Source organism: Convolutriloba macropyga, chromosome 7 (assembly GCF_964194025.1).
Source record: "Convolutriloba macropyga chromosome 7, txConMacr16.3, whole genome shotgun sequence".
In the NCBI taxonomy this organism is placed as follows: domain Eukaryota; kingdom Metazoa; phylum Xenacoelomorpha; order Acoela; family Convolutidae; genus Convolutriloba; species Convolutriloba macropyga.
In genome coordinates, this window is record NC_134474.1 from 16,105,281 (window position 1) to 16,124,866 (window position 19,586).

General features: G+C 35.3%; 1 protein-coding gene across 1 annotated transcript in view; it reads right to left on the reverse strand.

Moving 5' to 3' along the window:
* Positions 1-19,586, reverse strand: part of LOC142342958 (5'-3' exoribonuclease 1-like) — an 85,870-nt gene that overhangs the window by 29,090 nt on the left and 37,194 nt on the right. The window contains exons 20-27 of the mRNA XM_075394638.1: positions 12,956-13,171; positions 8,999-9,124; positions 8,645-8,698; positions 8,273-8,424; positions 7,688-7,960; positions 7,088-7,241; positions 1,800-2,015; positions 1,154-1,348 (exon numbers count right to left, since the gene is read on the reverse strand). Coding sequence (XP_075250753.1) covers positions 1,154-1,348; positions 1,800-2,015; positions 7,088-7,241; positions 7,688-7,960; positions 8,273-8,424; positions 8,645-8,698; positions 8,999-9,124; positions 12,956-13,171 — 1,386 coding nt within the window. The remainder of the gene's footprint in view (positions 1-1,153; positions 1,349-1,799; positions 2,016-7,087; positions 7,242-7,687; positions 7,961-8,272; positions 8,425-8,644; positions 8,699-8,998; positions 9,125-12,955; positions 13,172-19,586) is intronic.

Here is a 19,586-nt window from a genome sequence, read left to right on the forward strand (position 1 = left end):
ATTTCGCATAAACTCCGACAAAATTATCGATGAAGACGACGCTCCATCGATATAACTCTTGGGGTAGTAAAAGATAATAAATAAGAGCGCAACAATACTCGGCTGAGACGATAATACGGCTATTAAAAAGTGGAAACGCAAAAAAAAACATACCCGCCATATTGCCAGAAAATAGCCGCCGTTGATTCCCATAACTCTATTGGGATTGAAAAAAATCAACAAAAATTGATATTTGTACAAAAACATTTTTAAGTGCGATTTATTTTGATGTCATTTCGTAGTTGAACATACTCCTGTCTCTCAGTGAGAGGCTACAGGGTCTAGTATCAATACCAATAAGCATTATAGATAGTAACTAAAAGTTATGAGAACAAAGTTCAAGTACCAGGCATCTAAAAATGGGCTTTATCCCGTTTCTATTTCTGACTTTGATTTTTTTTATACTGACTCTCTTCATTTTGTATTGCTTTGCTGCGCAACTGATGTTCAAAATCACTTTTAGCAGAATGAGAGAAGAGAGAAAACGACTTTGATTACTTCCAGAAGAGTGAATCAGAATTACAGAAGAGTGAAGCTAGCCTAGAGAAGTCAAAAAGATTTCATGCAAATGTCGAAAAAGCCCTGACGTACAATTCAAAGAATTTTCATTGACTAAACAGAAAACTAGACCTAGAACGGACTATGAATGGATTGGGAAAACCATTTAGAAAAAAATCCGATCCAAAAAATCGAAAAAACAGTGAAAATCAAAGTGAAATTGCCGCATGTGAACAAAAAATTCACTAGCGAGAAACCGATTTTTGTTCAAACACCGTTTTCTCACTCTACTATAAATTTAGAGCGAAAAATTTCACGCCGCTAAACCACTGGCTTTTCTCTCCACTTCCTGTTTCGGCGTGACCAAAATCCTACTCCAATTTGACTTCATAAATCATGAAAATGTGTGAACAGATCTTTAAAAAAAGACAGCGCCCCAATACAATTCAAATTCTTTGAATTGTAAAAAAATAGGAGCACTATAATAGCCGGCTGAGAAGATGAGGGCGGCTATTAATAAGAAGGCTTTGGATACTACCATTCAGCCACCGCTTTTATAGTTTTATTAACTATAAAAATGCAATGAATAAACGTTTTCTAGCAGTTGGAAACTCACTCCATTTGAATTATGAAAGGGCATCTGTTGGTGATGAATCTGTTGTTGCTGTCCATTTCCCTGTTGGAAACCACCCCCTCCTCCACCCCCTCTCCGTCTGCTAGCGTGGGGTGATGAGTCCTGTCTGGTCATGAGGTTCTGGTGGAACTCGAACAAGTGACTGACAGAGTTCGACTCAAAGTCACCAAGCGAAGGCTAGAAACATGATCAAGAGACTGTTAAAAACGCTATAACCAAACAATATGTTCCCATGCGGTACAACCTAAAATCCCTTTTTAATAACATTTAATCTTAAATTTTCAGATGACCATCTCTATTGCCCACCACAATTAACAATTTACGTTGAATTTTTTGTTCGTGTAATACATACGAAAATCCGCTTAATAATCATTCAGTTCAATCACTGAAAGATCCTCTCGCTACGCTATGTTAAATCTTTTCCGATAATTCCGAAAATAAATCTTTTCCGAAAATAAGAAAACTTCTCTCAATGTTAGCTTAGATTATCACTTGATCAGGTTTTTTTAAGACGGCTAAAGTCAAATCTATAACCCTAGCTTTAAGGTTCCATGAGGTATGCGTAAAACTACGTTTCAATACCTGGAATGGAAATTGTTTCAATTGTTTGAGTATATAGATGGCTAACCAGGCTGCTGATGGTAGCTGAGTTTTGCTGTGGGGCTATTGTGGGTGGGTAAGATCTCTGAAGGTCATAGATATTCTGATTGATGTGATTCTGGGGTAGATTCTCCAGGAATTGTTGTGTGAAGTTCACAAAGGCAGAAGAACCCCCACCATTTGAGAGACTGGTTGAAGGACAATATTGTTGTCGACTGTCACTATTAGCAGATGAAACGTTGGGCTGAAACAATCCTCTCTTAATTGATATTATTAGACATACTGCCTATCTAAGATTACCATTAAACGTTTAAGAAATACAAGGAAGATAGCCGAAAAAGAGCCGCCATTAATCCCATAACCCCGGTTCGGATTAAAAGAACAGGGAAAAATGAAATTGATTGTGGTATGAGAATATTTGTAAAGTGCGAATCATTTTGATTGGCTTTTGCAGTTAGACTAATCCTGTTTGGCTGGTAATTAAAACTAATTAGAACAGAGTTCAAAAACTGGGCATCTAAAACTCCTCTTTGTATTTATCCCGTTTCTATTTTTGATTACGAATAGAAAAACTCCGTTCGAGAGCAATTTTTAAAAAATCAGGCAAAATATTGAAACTAAAAAATGACTCTTCTAAGCCATCTAAGACTATACATTTCCAAAACAGTTTCTGTGAATCGCATACTTGGAGACTATTGAGCTGAAGAGCTCAAAGAGAACTTAATGCCCTCTAGACGCTCCCTATTTATCCCGTTTTTGAGGACGAAAGTTGAATGTTTCAGATGAAAAATTTGTCAAACAAAAAATCGCATTAAAAAAGATAACAAGACTAATAAAATTTGAACAAACTTTGTTTGAGAGCAATTAATAAGCCATTAAAATAGATGACATTGTTACTATATAAAACAGGAATACTGACGTCGCATTATTTATTTTATGAAATCCGTTGAGCAGAATAACAAGAAACAGACAAAACAAAGCCGTTCAATGTCGGATAAATTGCTCTCAAAAGGCTTCAAAAGACGTTAGTATAAGAAATCATGGATCTTTTGTACTATGATCTATAACAAAACAAATACAAAAAACATAGCAGGACAAGCCCTGAACTAGAATCAAGGGAACTTAGTTAACTAAGGGCTTAAAAAATTAAAACGTTTGCAGCTACATAAAAAAGACAACAAAGACCATGACACTTATGACAACATCAAACTAACGAAACAAAGCCAAAGACCATATATGCGCAAAAAAGGAAACCTAAAAACAATCATACAAATTCCTGCACCAAGATCAAGGATTTCATAAATCACTAATATAACAACACCTGATGATTGTTGCCAATAAATGATAACAAAATGCTTATTGAAAAAAAGTATAATAGTTACAGAATGCAATGTCCACGAACTGAAAAAATTATTTCGATTAACTAAATCCGTATTACCAACTGATGAGCCTGCCATGAATGAGATTAAGTTACAAGGTATCGAAAAGTACAGCAAATAGTAAACTTAAATAGTAACTAAGCAAATGTAAAAATTTTTGAAAACGAACATAATATAATTCATAGAATCAATAACCATGAATTGAAACAAAAAAATTCAGTAAATTTACGTACTTTTAGCAAAAGATGAGCTCTTTCATTAATGAGACTGAGATTAGACAAGAAATTCAACAAAAGCTAGAACGAATCAAAAATTAGGTAATTCTTGAAACAGTTATTGTCAAAGTTATAGAAAACTTTAGTTTTGAGATTAAACAAATCAAATAAAACCTAATAACAGCCTATAAGATCTGTCCCGAATGAGATTAATTTACTAAATAAACATACCCGGCAGATTGCCGGAAAATAGCCGCCGTTGATTCCAATAAGCAAGATTGGGATTGAAATAACAGAAGATATTGAAAAAAAAAGATTTTTGTACAAAAACATTTTTAAGTCCGATTTATTTTGATGGCATTTCGTAGTTGAACATACTTCTGTTTCTTAGAGAGAGGCTACAGGGGCTACAATCAAAAACAATAAGCATTAGAGATGGTAAATAAGACTTATAGGAACGACGTTCAAATAGCGGGCATCTAAAATTGGGCTTTATGGGTTTATCCCGTTTCTATTTCTGACATCCATTTTTGTACTAACTCTGTTCATTTTGAATTGCTTTGCTGAGCAACTGATGTTCAAAATCACTTTTAGCAGAATGAGAGAAGAGAGAAACTAGCCTAGAGAAGTCAAAAAGATTTCACGAAAAGGCGGCAAAATGAGGTAAAGCGAAACATTTTTTTATTCGACGAAGTAAAAAAAAAGGAGCGCTATAATAGCCGGCTGAGTAGATGAGGGCGGCTATTAAAAAGTATATCAATACTCAAAATTTCATTAAATATTTTTGAGAACAAATAGTGTCAATGCCCTCCGGGCGCTACCTGTTCATCCCGTTTTTGAGGACAAAAGTTGCATTGAAAATCACAGGACTAATAAAAATACAACAAACTTCATTCAGGAGCAATTAATAAAACAACAGAAATAACGATGAAGAAACGGCAAAATTATATTCTATAATATTTTATGACAACAAATAGTGTAAAACTCTTAAAGATGAATTATCTCGCTGATGAAATCAATCAATTGTAAATAAGCGCAATTAAAACTTATATGTATCCTATTAGCACCCAAGAGAAGAGACACTGAAAACAGAAGTCAAATAAACACACGTGAAAAAAGTTTGCTTTCAAAAACCGAAAATCTGTTCAAAAACCAATTTCTCATTCCACTTTGAAGGTAGATTGAAAAGGACATCTTGTTTCGGGCTTACTCGCTTATTCTCTTCCTTGACTACTCCAGTGTGTTTAAAATCACGGCTCCTATTTGACTTCTCACCAATGTGAAAAAGTGTAAACGGATCTTGAAAAAAAGAGCGCAGCAATACAATCCATATACTTTGGATTGCAATAACAGGCGCGTTGCGATTTGAAATTAAGTAGTGAATAGCTACTAAGGGAGCCAGTTTGCTTACATAAGGGGTCTTAAACTCAACGAACTGCCTTACACAAAAATCAACTTATTTCCTCGGCGGTCTCGGCGAATCAATAAATTAGAGGTTAGTAAAGCTCGTAGAGGACTGCTGAGCAACTTAATGTTCTCGGGCTTTACCAGTTTACCCCGTTATCAACACTAAAACTTCAAAATTGGTTAGCAAGCATTGCAAAAAGACCAATAGGACTAAAATAACAAATATAGCCGGCAGATTGCCAGAATAGCTGCAAAAGAATAGACTTGCGTGCCATATAAAACAGACAAAAACAGAAACAGATATAAGTTTAAAAAGTTATCGACGCCGCTCAAAAAGCTATACAAACACATTCAGCGTTCATAAATTAATAAGCTTATAACGAAGGTAGTCACGTATGATCAAAATCAAATCACGCAAATGAGCTAAAATACAACTTTTGCTAGAAATGACGTGACGCGCGCATATGCCGTTAGTGAGAGGAAGAAGTAATTCAGAAACTTTTAACTTTTGCTGTCAACTTTTTTGTTAAACTTTTCTGTTAACTTTATCACTTTTTCAGTTTTGCTGTGTGAACAAATGTAAAACGAAAAAGAGCGTTAACACGAAAAAGAGCGTTAACACGAAAAACAGCGTTAACACGAAAAAGAGCGTCAGACGACGGAACAGAAAACATAGCAGGACAAGTCCTGACGTGAAATTCAAAGAATTTTCATTTGACTAAACAAAGAACTAGGCCTGGAATGAACTATGAATGGATTGGGACAAGCATTTAGAAAAAATCCGATCCAAAAACAAAACAAAAACAACAGCACAATTCTTGACGTACAATTCAAAGAATATTTATTAACTAAACAAAAACTAGACCAAGAACGGACTATGAGTGAATTGCGAAAACCATTTCCAAACAAAATCAGATTAAAAAAATAAAACAGAAAATCAATGTCAACATGCCGCATATGAACAAAACACCACTAGCGAGAAATGGAAATTTGGTTCAAACAAAAAACTAGGCCCAGAATGAACTATGAATGAATTGAGAAACCCATTTAGAAAAAAAAATTCTATCCAAAAAATCCAAAATTGCACCATTTTGAGTCCAAAAACACCTAAAAATGACCCCTTAACCTTAAATTAAAGCCAACCCAGCAGCTGTACCACTCTAAGCACTTGAATTACTACTAAAGCCCACTTTGGGCCTCTAATGAAACTTAATGCCCGCTGGGATTTACCTGTTTATCTCGTTTTGAAAGATCAAAGTCATTGAAAAAAGTGTGAACAATTTTAAAAAAACACAGCGCATATACAAAAACACAGTGCCAATACAATTCAAATTCTTTGAATTGTAAAAATATGGTAGGACAAGTCCTGACGTACAATTCAAAAACTTTTCATTGACTAAACAGAAAACTAGACCCAGAACGAACTATGAAAGGATTGGGAAAACCATTTAGAAAAAGTCCGATCCAAAAAAAATCGAAAACAGTGAAAATCAAAGTGAAATTGCCGCATAGGAACAAAAAACTACTAGTGAGAAAGCGATTTTTTGTTCAAACACCGTTTTCCCACTCTACGTTACAATTAGAGCAAAACAATTTCACGTCGCAAAACCAATCGCTTTTTCGCAGCACTTTCTGTTTCGGCGTGACCAAAATTACTACTCCAATTTGACTCAAAAATCATAAAAATGTGTGAACAGATCTTAAAAAAATGACAGCGCCCCAATACAATTCAAATTCTTTGAAATGTAAAAAACCAATAGTACTGCAATATAGCTCCGATCAGGTTACAGCTTTGCAGCTATAAAAAATTCCCTCGCTCAGAAAAAATTAGTTCACATGGCAATTTTACTCTTTCACTTTTAGGTCAAAACGACGTCTGAACAAATAGTACTTCGGGGAAAAATTCTTAAGAAAACCAATACTCCTCTTCGAGTAGTAAAAACCAAGATCACCGCAATATAGCTCCACTCAGCTTACAGCTGCGCAGCAATAACCACAATCTTTTGTTAATAGAAGCTGGAAACTCGATGTAACTTTTGAACGTGTTCTGTCTTTCGAATAAACGCAGAAATTAGTCAACATACACCAGGACGCAAATAATTGGTGTCAATTTACTTCGCCAGCAAGCAAGCCCCGGCTTCCCTCATTGAAAGCGCGTGTTCCAATTGATTAATGATCAGAAAAAATTTGATGGATTTATACAGTCTCATTACAATTCTCCTATGGAAAGCAAACATCTGAACAGTTTACTTAGAAGCGACTGCAGGTTTACTCATTATTTGTTTTGGATTAAACACTGATCATTTTCCACTAACATTATGTATTGGTGTGAATGTGGACCCACTAGCGCTGGCCTTAGACTTCTGGTACATCTTCTCATTGACAGCTGCTGCCGATGCCTTGTCCAGCAACTGCCTGATACTGCTTGTTGTCGTTGCGTTTTTCTTCACATTCGATTCTGATTTACCGCTGAAACAGTTGTCACTTCAGTTAAAGTAATCTATAATCCTGAAATTAAATATTCACAATGACTATTGGATAGTGAATAGCCCCCCCCCCCCCCCTCCCAGCACGAAATTATAGCCCTCCATTATGATATAATTAATATGATTGGGTGCTATAGGTTTTATGGCCACTAAGCTGGGGGGCTATAATGGGAAACACCCCATTTTAGATTAATTGAGATTTCATTGTAACAATCTTTGCCTCATCATGGTCTACAGCTACCTGAAAGCGGTCCCTGATAGATCACATCTTAATTACAGAATGAGTTAGTTATACTATTTTCACACACGTTCCGAGATAAGTAAACGAGGGAGTAGTCAGTCGAGTATGGCCAAAACGAATTCTGTGTTTCACGAGACAAATTCGTCAAAATCAGACACACTAAGAAAAGCACATGTGTACAATCGTACTAATTATCAGAAGCATAAGCACTGTCAACTGCCGCATCCTTCGCATTACTGGATCCAAAACCACCGCTTTCACTGTTTATACCAGGAGTTGCTTTGGGAAGAATTCTTGCCTCGCTTTTCTTCTCCACATTCCGTTTTCTGGCTGCTCTGTATCCGTGTGAGATGTTTATTAGTGAGGTAGCTGGAATTCTGTATGCTGAGAACCAGGTGCCAGGCATCACCTGATGAGCACCCAGGAAAGCCTCGTCAAACAACACGTCGAGAATCGCGTCCCTAAAACATTTAAAATACGAACCTATAGAGCCAAAAAAAATTAACTTGAAAACGCATTGTGCACTCGCGCTGAAGACCTGTACGTAAAATAACACATTGAACTCATTTTCATTATCCTAAGTTATATCTACCTTTATTCTAACTTTTTTAAAGCTTTATTTATTTATGTTTATTTGAATCTATTTCTGTAAATAAAATTGGCCCCAGTAAGCAATTTTTCGTCATTTTTTTGCATTTCAGCTTATAATTTTTACAACTTTATGCAGACCTAGTAAATGCAAATTGTTAGCAGCGATTATCATTGAGACGTACCTTGACATAGTTGGTTTCTTCGACGGCAGACCAATCACTGTTCCTCGCAGACCTACTGGAACACAGAAACCATCTCTTACATTCACCACCCGGTCAAACATCCTGAACTGTGTGGACTCGTCCGGCATAAGGCTCCCGTTCAAATCAGAGGGCTGAAATGAAAATTAGGTAATATTCTCGCCAAATTTAACAAAACTTGGGGGTGACGGAGGGAAGGGGGTCAAGCTTTCAAAATTAAGAACCGCTCTTCACACCATGAAACTGACATTTAAAAACGTTCAAGCAACAAAATTAAAGCAGTCGAACTTGTTAGTTGACAAAAGGTTCAATATAATTCTTGAACCATGATCTGTATGAAAATGTAAAACTTACTCTGAACAAATTGGAAGGGCTTCCTTTGGCCAGCATCTTCCTCTTTGCTTTGTACTAAAACATTTAACACAACATCGCAACTTAGCTATTGAAATTGAATTTTTTTGCAAAATTACAAAGAAACTGTGCAATATTTAAACAGCTTTTTAGAGGCAAACTTATTTGAAAACTATTGTCTGAAAACCTTTGCGAGTTATTGACATAAATAAAATTGCACATTGACTGATACAAGTATAAAGTGGAGTTATCAAATCCTCAGTTGCCAATAAATTATAGCAAGCTCATGAGATTTTGTATCACTTACATAATGTATGTAATGAAAAATGTAAAATTATTTTTGTGTGGCCGACTTACGTTAGCAATGTTGCATCTCTCGATCTCTGATTGTATCTGGACTAGCACCTTCTCTTCTAGGATCTGACTGTTGCAGCTGATCTTCTTCGCTTTAGCACACGACACTCCCTTCAGATACTTCGTCACCTACAATCACAAACATGCACAGGTTAAATGAGAAGGATAATTAGAGCACAACAACCACCTTAAAAGCATTCTTTCTCCAATTATTCAGTTCCTCGAGATTGGTTTCTAGATCCTCGAGAGCATTTGTCTCTTGCGTAGTTTACTTTGAACAAGTAGACCTACTTTTTGAGCAATGTCAGGCGTATTGTTACATAAAGTTGGAATCAACTCTATGTTAGCCTGGATTTTTTCATTCTGTCATTTTTTTTATCTCCACATATAATAAACATAGCCGGAAAATTGCCGGAAAATAGCCGCGATAGACGCTTGTGGCCTTCCATGAATTGAAACAACTAAAGATGTAAGATAGACCGATCGACCAGGAGTCCTTTAATAGACCACTAGACTTTTTAGGTTAGATTCGGACTGTCAATTTTATGACACATACGGTCTATAGGAGAGCTTTTTCAAATTTGATATTCGAAATCAAAAACTCGAGACCAATATTCTAGAATTAAGGCATATAAGTTTGCAACTACTTAGAAGCACACTATTGATCTTTAATTAAAATGTTCATAAAATTTAAAGTTTCATAAGTGAGTTCAGAACTCATTTTTTCGCGAGGTAAGTCATTTTTGAGTGAGGTAAGTCACGCAATTGACATAAAAGCAGAAATGACGTCACGCACACAAATTTTAATTGCAAAGGAATAGAAGTCACTGAAGTCAATTCCAAGAAGTCAATTCTAAGAAGTCAGGTTGTGAGAATCATCGATGCAGACGACGAATTAAAAAACATAGCAGGACAAGTCCTGAAATACAATTCAAAGAAATGAATAAAAAACACAAAAATATTCTTCCTGACCAGCAGATCAATTGAACAACAATGCCAGCCAAAACACAAACAAAATCATCTCGAAAAATTGAGAAACAAAAACAATCAAACAAACTGAACAAAAATATACTCATTGCTAAAACTCTTGAAGCTTTTAAATTTCAGGCAAAATTTTTTCCTTTAAAAACACTTATTTCAAAAATATGTTCAAAATCAATTTTTGTTTCTGAAATTGGTCTAGTATTATATCTGCCAGTATTATATAAGACCTGAAAAAAAAATCATTGGCCCTTGAAGATCGATTAACTCGAAAATGACCAAAATTTTTTTTAAAGAAATGAAAAGCAAATTATGAAATGTTGCTGAAAATCGTGATATTAAAATCTTCAAAATCATTTCTGTGTCTCTAGAAGCTATCCAGTAACCCAATTTAAAGCCTTAAAAAATTCATTGGCTCAAAGATCGATATGCAATAATTTTTAGAAAAAATTTAAAACTTCAAAAAATAGAAATTCGGTCAATAAAAATGTTGAAAGCCGTTCAATTGCCCCCTATCAACTATTTAAAAACATATCATCAAACCCTGGATGAGGTTACCTGGCTACTGAGGCAAGAAAAACTAAATAATACAAATGTTGAAAAAACTTGAAAAAAATTGCCAATTTTTCAAAAAGCTTCTAAAAGTCGAAAAGTTAAATCGTTGAAAACAAATCCATTGAAACTAGCAACCATGCAGTAACTTTTTATCAGAACGTGGAATAAGCCTTCTCGCACTTGAGAATGGACAAAACTCAAAAATTGACAAACACTTTAGGAAACCTTTAAAAAAAATGCTAAAATTCTAAGCATTCAAAAGTTGGAAAGCAATCCATTGTTACTAGAAACTATTCAGCGTCCTATTATGAAACTTTCAAGGAGATTGCTTGGTCCTTGAAGCTGGAAAACTCAAAAAATGACGAAAATTCTCAAACCTGAAAAAAAAACGAGTTTTATCAAAAAATTGCTATAATTTGTGATATTCAAAATTTGAAACCTATTCCATGGCCACTAAAAATTTTCAGTAACTTATTATCCAAACCATAATTGGGTTTTCTGGACCCTGGGACTCAAGCAACCTGAATAATAACAAAAAATATCAACAAATATGGAAAAATAATTGCAAGTTTTGCCAAAAAAACTAAAATTCGTGATGGCAGAAAGTTGAAAACCATTCCATTACCACTAGAAACTAAGCAAAAATCTATTATCAAACCCTAGAGGAGGCTTCGTGACACCTAGGGCTGAAAAAACTTAAAGAACTCAAAAAAACTTTCAAAAAACCTGAAAAAAATTGCAAAAATTAGTATCATTTTGCGTGTTTGTGTTTGTAGTACCAAAACATATAGCTCAAAACATGGTCATAGCAAGTAATAGTGTCTCGCAAAAGAACTTCATCAACTTTTGAAAACTTCAACCTAAGACTAATCAAACAAAAATCACAAAAAAAACATGAAAAATTGATCCATTTTGAGCCCAAAAACTCCTAAAAATGACCTTTTAAGCTTTAATTAAGGCCATCCCAGCAGCTGCAACACTATAAGCACTTGACGTACTACTACAGACCACTTTGGGCCTCTAATGAAACTTAATGCCCGCTGGGCTTTACCTGTTTATCCCGTTTTGAAAGATCAAAGTCATTGAAAAATGTGTGAACACATCTTAAAAAAAAACAGCGCACCAATACAATTCAAATTCTTTGAATTGTAAAAAACAACGATGTCTCCAATAATAGCCGCTATCGCTTCGCGGCTATTAATAAACATAACCGACTACACGTCGGAAGAACTGCTCTCGAACGACTAGTGGGAGCTCTAATCAATTGTAGCCTGCTTCAGTCGGGAGGTGGGAGGGGAGCCTAAATGGGACTAAGAAGTTCAATAGTGGGCTTCAAATAGCTACATTAGAGGTAAACATATACCACTATTAAGATTTAAAGTAAAAATTGGCACCAGTTTCGGCGCACTTTTAATTTGACATTTAGTATTAAATTGCCGCCAATTGGGTTCAGCTGCTTGAAATTCTGATTGAGAGAGAATTTTAGATCACGCGAAACGCAAAAAGTCAAGGGCGTAGAAGTCACTCGAAAAGTCAAAACGGTCAAGCGAAAATTTTGCATTAAAAAAGACACAAACGTTTACAATAATTGCTATGAACTTCGTTCAAGAGCAATTTATAAGCTCCTCAATTCTCTGCAAGGATTAGATATTAATTGGCACTCTATTTTGTAAGTTGATTACTTAAATTTTGAAAACACAAACGGATTGAGTCGAGATCCAGTTACCGGGGCTCAATTGGTCTAAGATGTAGACGACGTTCTAACTTTGGGAGGCAAGCGTTGAGCAAATCTATATTACTCTTGGCTCTAGGGAAATTTTACTCGGAGAATATTTTCAATTGTGAAAAATTTCCCACACTTCTTTTCTATTTTCCAGCAGTTCATGCTTCTCGATTCTCAAAAATGTACAATTTTAAACTAAGACTGTTGAACATGATGACTTAGGTGACATTTTTTTGCGCTTAAAATTTATTGTAAATTTTGAGTTTGAAGAACTATAGAATGAAAGGAGGCAAGAGCTATTTAAAAATTGGTAAGTGTTATCTTGCAATAAACATTGAAGGAAACCTTAAAAATTGGCTGCTTTTTTACGCTTTTTCAATACAAGCTAAAACAAAGACATGAGTTGCTTTCTTTTAATTACTGTCTGAGCATCAGTCCTCTGCTATTGATTTATTTTCTATTACGCCAACCCATATTATTATTATTATTCTAAACAGTTGGATTATTTTAAAGATACATATTTAAGATTTATTTGTGTAACAGTTTATTAGGACCATGTCTGCCCTCGGATTATCATTTCAAGTGAACCTTCGGGACTAGCTGGCATTCGAGGCACAGATAAGCGAGCCTCCTTGTATTTACACAAATTTACAGTTAGTTGCACTTTCCACATTCTAAGAACATCTGAGTAGCTTCCCTACCTCGTCTAGTTCGTATTGAACATTGTCCACATTGGGGAATATGTCCTCTGCTTTAAACTTGTCAGCTGACATGCACCTTCTCAGATGGGCAAACATGTCTGGAAACGTCACCATGTACTCCTGGATCACCCCAATGCACTTCTCCGAGTACAGCCAGCCCCCGCCCCCCACGGGCACGTGTTCGTCACTTGAGATACGACGCGTGAACCCCATCACCTGCACCAAAACTTACAAACATCAATTCACGCGAGCTAGTTCAATGTGACTGTTTCAAGTAACCTTTGGACACGATCTTATCAAATCAGCTGACATAACTGGAAACAAAAACTCGCGATTCCGAATCAAAAAATTTGTTTATTTTGTACAAAAATCGTCCTTCATTAGCAAAAAAATAGCCGCAAACAACAAGATGACGATCCAAACTAGCAATTTTTGGCAAAAATGACCGTCCCAGCTATTCGTAGTCAAGAAATAGCTCCCATCCATTTTTTTCGGCAATTTCTTTTACACCGAAGAATTGAGAACATTTATATTTAAAATATCTTTCCGTCTTCTGGATAGAAGTAATTTAGTAATTTAAAGATCCAATGATAACATAGCTGGAAATTGCCAAAAAAAATAGCTGAGCTAGCTTTGTAGACGTGTAGTCCAAAAATGCCAATGAACAATGACATCGTTTCCATTAGCTGCCCTCAAAATAACGTCCATTAAAGTGGGATATCCTCTGCTGAGCTTGGCTCATTGAACTGAAGCAATCAAATGTCTTTTTGAGAGTGATGAAAATCATCTTCGAGAGAGGACGTCATTTGTGACTAAAAACTTATTCACTCACACGAACAAAAGTATGACTACAAAAACAGTGCAAATTGACGTCACTCACACTCTGTTACGCCATACTTAAATACAACACGCAGATTTCGCAAAAAAAACAAAACCGAATAACGTCAGAGGTATAGCTCTCGAACGACTGGCAGGGGCAAAAAAATTAGGATGGACATAGGCTAGAAAAACTATTATGGTGCAAAAGATTCAGAGTGGTAAGGGATTCAATCCCACGACCTTTCCAATAGGAGTAGGGAACACTAACTTCTACGAAATTCTGCAAAAATTTTGCACAAACACACGTTTACAATAATTGCTTCAAACTTCATTCTGGAACAATTAATAATTTCGGCAGGGGCATCGAATTCTTTAAAAAGGATAGTCCATTTAAAAAGCATTGTTAATTTACAAAACATAAACCGACAAATGTCGGAAGAATTGCTCTTGAACGACAGGCGAGGCAATCTAATTCAGGGGCTGTAGCCTAGATCAATTTTTCTTTATGGGTGCAAAAACACACATTTCCCCGCCGTGATTCGAACCACTGCCCTCGTAATCCACAAACACGCGCACTAACCTCTGCGCTAAAAATCACTTACCTTATATTAGCAACAAGCTTTACTTCGGAGCAAAAGAGATCACTCAAAAATGAAGACCGATAGCGTGAAAAAGTCACTTAAGAAGTCAAAGAACGTTCTAGAAGAAGAGCGCAAAATTGTCAAGCGAAAATTTGCTTAAAAAAGACACGTTTACAATAATTGCTGTGAACTTCGTTCAAGAGCAACTAAAAACGATTTACAAGAGGTAATTACAAGTAAACCATTAGAACAAAAATTACTCCGAATTCGACGGGAACAATCAATTCAAAATTTTTAAACAGAAAACATTGAGAAAAAAATTATTTTCGAAAACAAGGTATCTGGCACCGTTAGAAAATAAGCCAAAACTTCGAGAATGGGCAAAAATCGAAAAATTTAAAACATAGCTGCCAGATTGCCAGAAAATAGCCGCAATAGATTCGTAGATCGGCAGTCTAAAAAAAACAGTAAAAAAGACAGACCAAAAAAACTTGTCTTTTCCTTGAAGGCTGATCTGTTATATTTTGATTAAAAATCTGTATAAATTTAAGTTATTGCTTCCTCTATTAGCTGGTCTCTAATAACCTTCATTTAGAGTGACACACACCCATTTGACCTTATCTCTTTGAATTAAAGTAAATAAAAGTCAATTTCAAAGTGAGGAAGTCATTTTTGAGAGTGAGGTAAGTCAAGTGTGACCAAAAATTTAATCACGCGCATGAACAAAAAAACTCGCTCCACTAAGAGCGAAAAATGACGTCACACATGCAATTCAGTTGAAATTGCATCAACGAATGAACAAAAAGTGGCTGTGACGTCATATGGTCGTAACAAAAATCACGACGACGAAATAAAAAAAACCAAGAGAAGGCCAATAATAGCTCCAACTATCGCTGTGCGGTTATTAAAAAGCACACAAGGCTCAAAAAATCACAGTCTAAATAACCGCACTGCAACACTAAAAGACCAAGTAAGAAAGCATTAGACACGTAACAATCTTAGAAGTTGTCCTGAAATTGAAAAGTCGAAATCAAAATTAAAGTCCCAGTAGCAAACATAACCGACTAACGTCGGGCGAAAACGACCGCTTGGTTTCGTCAGTAGCTAGCCACGGTTTAGTGAGGCTAGCTTTAGCTAAAATGAAGGGGCGCGAGGTGAGCACAGTAGGATTACACCGGGGGCTGATGGGGGGCAATAGTGGGTGGAGTGGGGGGCAACGGTGGGTGGCAACAGTGGTTGGGGGCAACAGTGGTGAGGGGGGGGGGGCAACAGTGGTGGGGTGGGGGGGGGGGGGGGGGGTGAGCAACAGTGGTGGGGGGCAATGGTGGGAGCGCGCTTTTTGTCCGCACGTGGCCCTTAAGGCCTGACCGTTGTGCAGGGGTGGGAATGTGGGGGGAGCTGATATGGGGGGGGGGCAACCTCTAAGAACCTCCTTTCACGCCATAAGTATAAGTCTCCAAAACAGTTTCTGTGAATAGCATACTTGGAGACTACTGAGCTGTAAGGCTCTAAGAGCACTTAATGTCCACAGGGCGCTACCTGTTTATCCCGTTTTTGAGGATGAAAATTCAAGTGCGTCAGACAAAAAATTGGTCAAGCAAAAAATTGCATAAAAACCGACAGGACTAATATAATTGCTACAAAAATCGTTTGAGAGCAATAAAAAACTCACCATAATGTATAACAGAAAAAAAAATCTCGAATTCGGTTTATGAGCATTTCAGAAGGTTTTATTGATACTTATCTTTAGTAATCTTTTGAGAAAACGAATGAGTTCGGCCTCCTATTGTTTTTAGCTTCATCAGGAAAAAGATAAGACAAATTTAAAAACAAAAGCAAAAACTCATATAACAGCAAATTAACAACAAACCTTAGCCCCAGAAAAATTTAGAAAACGAACATCAATCGAAATACCTCCGGCATATTCTTGAAACTGCAATCTATTAAATAAAATTCATCAATAAAAAAATGAAAAAGGAAACGTGTTTAAAGAAATCTGAAAAATCATAAAGGAAGGGAAAAGCTTAAAAACCAATCATTCATAATAGATTTGATAAAAAACAAAATGGTTCCAAAAAATCAATTACGCAGTTGCAGACAAAATGCAGAAGAAGAACAAGGTGCCATCATGGTTTTGAAAACAAAGTTACAAAATTGGGCTATAAAAGCAAAATAAAATTCATGATTTGGCTTTGAGGGATCACCAAATTGACTGTGTGATCTCACATTACAAAAATAACACTGAAACACAAAAACATACCCGGCAGATTGCCGCCGTTGATTCCCATAACAATAAGAAAAGAAAATATCAACAAAAATTGGATTTTGCAAAAACATTTTTAAGTGCGATTTATTTGATGTCATTTCGTAATTGAACAAGCACCTGTCTCTCAGTGAGTGGCTACAGGTTCTAGTATCAATACCAATAAGCATTATAGATAGTAACTAAAACTTATGAGAACAAAGTTCAAGTACCGGGCATCTAAACATGGGCTTTATGTTTATGGGTTAATCCCGTTTCTACTTCTGACTTTGATTTTTTTTATACTGACTCTCTTCATTTTGAATTGCTTTGCTGAGAAGCTGCTGTTTAAAAGGACTTTGAGCAGAATGACAGTAGAGTGAAATTAGCCTAGAGAAGTCAAAAAGATTTTACGCAAAATGTCGAAAAATTGGCAAAATGGGTAGAGCGAAAAAAAAGTTCGACAAAGTAAAAAAAAACATAGCCGGAAGAATTCCGGAAATGACTCGAAGTCTAAATCCACTTAAAGACCAATCAGCTACTCATCAGACAAAACACAAATGTAAAAAAAATCAAATCTATTAAAATATGATAAAAATTTGTCATCAATCGAGACCATGAAATACCTATCTCTGTCGAAATTACATCATCAACACAACTAGTACCTACTAAAACCACTTATGCGAAGTTATAAAAATACTTGATGCCAAATCATGAAAAAAATAAGCTCTTACAAACAACTTTGACCAAAAAATTGGAAAAAGTTAATAAATTTCTTCATATTACAAAAGCACATAAATCCAAAATAAAATTCTTTTCAGCCAATAGGGTATCCAAATGATCGCAAAACAATAGGCAAGTCATAATAGGCTAAAAAAAATTATCTAAGGAACGGAAAAAAAAACGAAAAACTGAAAAAAATTAAGAAAAATAGTTACAATTTTTGCTATTTTTCGTCATATTTCTCGACAAAAAATTGCTTCATATCCACAAAAGTGCAACTATTTGTTAACTAAAAATCGTTTGAGAGCAATTAAAAACTCACCATAATGTATAACAGAGGAAAAAAATCTCGAATTTTGTTTATGAGCATTTCAGAAGGTTTTATTGATACTTATCTTTAGTAATCGTTTGAGAAAATGAATGAGTTCGGCTTCCTATTGTTTTTAGCTTCATCAGGAAAAAGATAAGACAAATTTAAAAACAAAAGCAAAAACTCATATAACGGCAAATTAACAACAAACCTTAGCCCCAGAAAAATTTAGAAAACGAACATCAATCGAAATACCTCCGGCATATTCTTGGAACTGCAATCTATTAAATAAAATTCATCAATAAAAAAATGAAAAAGGAAACGTGTTTAAAGAAATCTGAAAAATCATAAAGGAAGGGAAAAGCTTAATAACCAATCTTTTATTATAGTTTTGATAATAAAAAAAACGGTTCCAAAAAATCAATTACGCAGTTGCAGACAAAATGCAGAAGAAGAACAAGGTGCCATCATGTTTTTGAAAACTAAGTTACAAAATAAGACTATAAAAGCTAAATAAAATTCACGGTTTGGCTTTGAGGGATCACCAAATTGATTGCGTGATCTCACATTACAAAAATAACGCTGAAACACAAAAACATACCCGGCAGATTGCCGGAAAATAGCCGCAGTTGATTCGCATAACAATATCGGGACTGAAAGAAAAGAAAATATCATTAAAAATTGATTTTTGTATAAAAACATTTTTAAGTTCGATTTATTTTGAAGGTCATTTCGTAATCGAACAAACACCTGTCTCTCAGTGAGTGGCTACAGGGTCTAGTATCAATACCAATAAGCATCATAGATAGTACCTAAAACTTATGAGAACAAAGTTCAAGTACCGGGCATCTAAAAATGGGCTTTATGGGTTTATCCCGTTTCTATTTCTGACTTTGATTTTTTATACTGACTCTCTTCATTTTGAATTGCTTTGCTGAGCAGCTGCTGTTTAAAAGGACGTTGAGCAGAATGACAGTAGAGTGAAATTAGCCTAGAGAAGTCAAAAATATTTTTACGCAAAATGTCGAAAAATTGGCAAAATGGGTAGAGCGAAAAAAAAGTTCGACAAAGTAAAAAAAAACATAGCCGGAAGAATTCCGGAAATGACTCGAAGTGGAAATCCACTTAAAGGCCATTCAGCTACTCATCAGACAAAACATGCCTCCACTAATTTAGGATTATCTTGAAACAAAACCATAAAACAAAGTAAAAAAAAATCAAATCTATTAAAATATGATAAAAACTCTGATCAAAATTTGTCATCAGTCGAGACCCTGAGAAAATTATCTCTGTCGAAACTACATCATCAACACAACTAGTACCTACTAAAACCACTTATGAGAAGTTATAAAAATACTTGATGCCAAATCATGAAAAAAATAAGCTCTTACAAACAACTTTGACTAAAAAACTGGAAGAAGTTAGTAAATTTTTTCATATTACAAAAACACATAAATCCAAAATAAAAATCTTTTCAGCCAATAGGGTATCCAAATGATCGCAAAACAATAGGCAAGTCATAATAGGCTAAGAAATTTATCTAAAGAACGGAAAAAAACGGAAAATTGAAAAAAAATAAGAAAAATAGTTCCAATTTTCGCTATTTTTTGTCATATTTCTCAACAAAAAATTGCTTCATATCCAGAAAAGTGCAACTATTTGTTAACTAAAAATTGCTCAAGTAATAGGGGTCTTTTCAATAACCATTTGCGACAGTAAATAAAAACAAAAGTCAAATAATCGCAAAAATTAGCCCAAAAACCTCCAATAGCATAAAATTCAAATAAATTTCCGGAAACCTTCAAACCACTACCAACACCAGCCTAAAATTAAAAGAAAATCATAACCAAACCTCTTACCCAAAAAAATGGGAAAAAACCGCTTTAAAATGCCGCACGTAAACAAAAAACTTCAGTCGCTTACAGAATTTTTTTTCACATCTCAATTTCTCGCTCC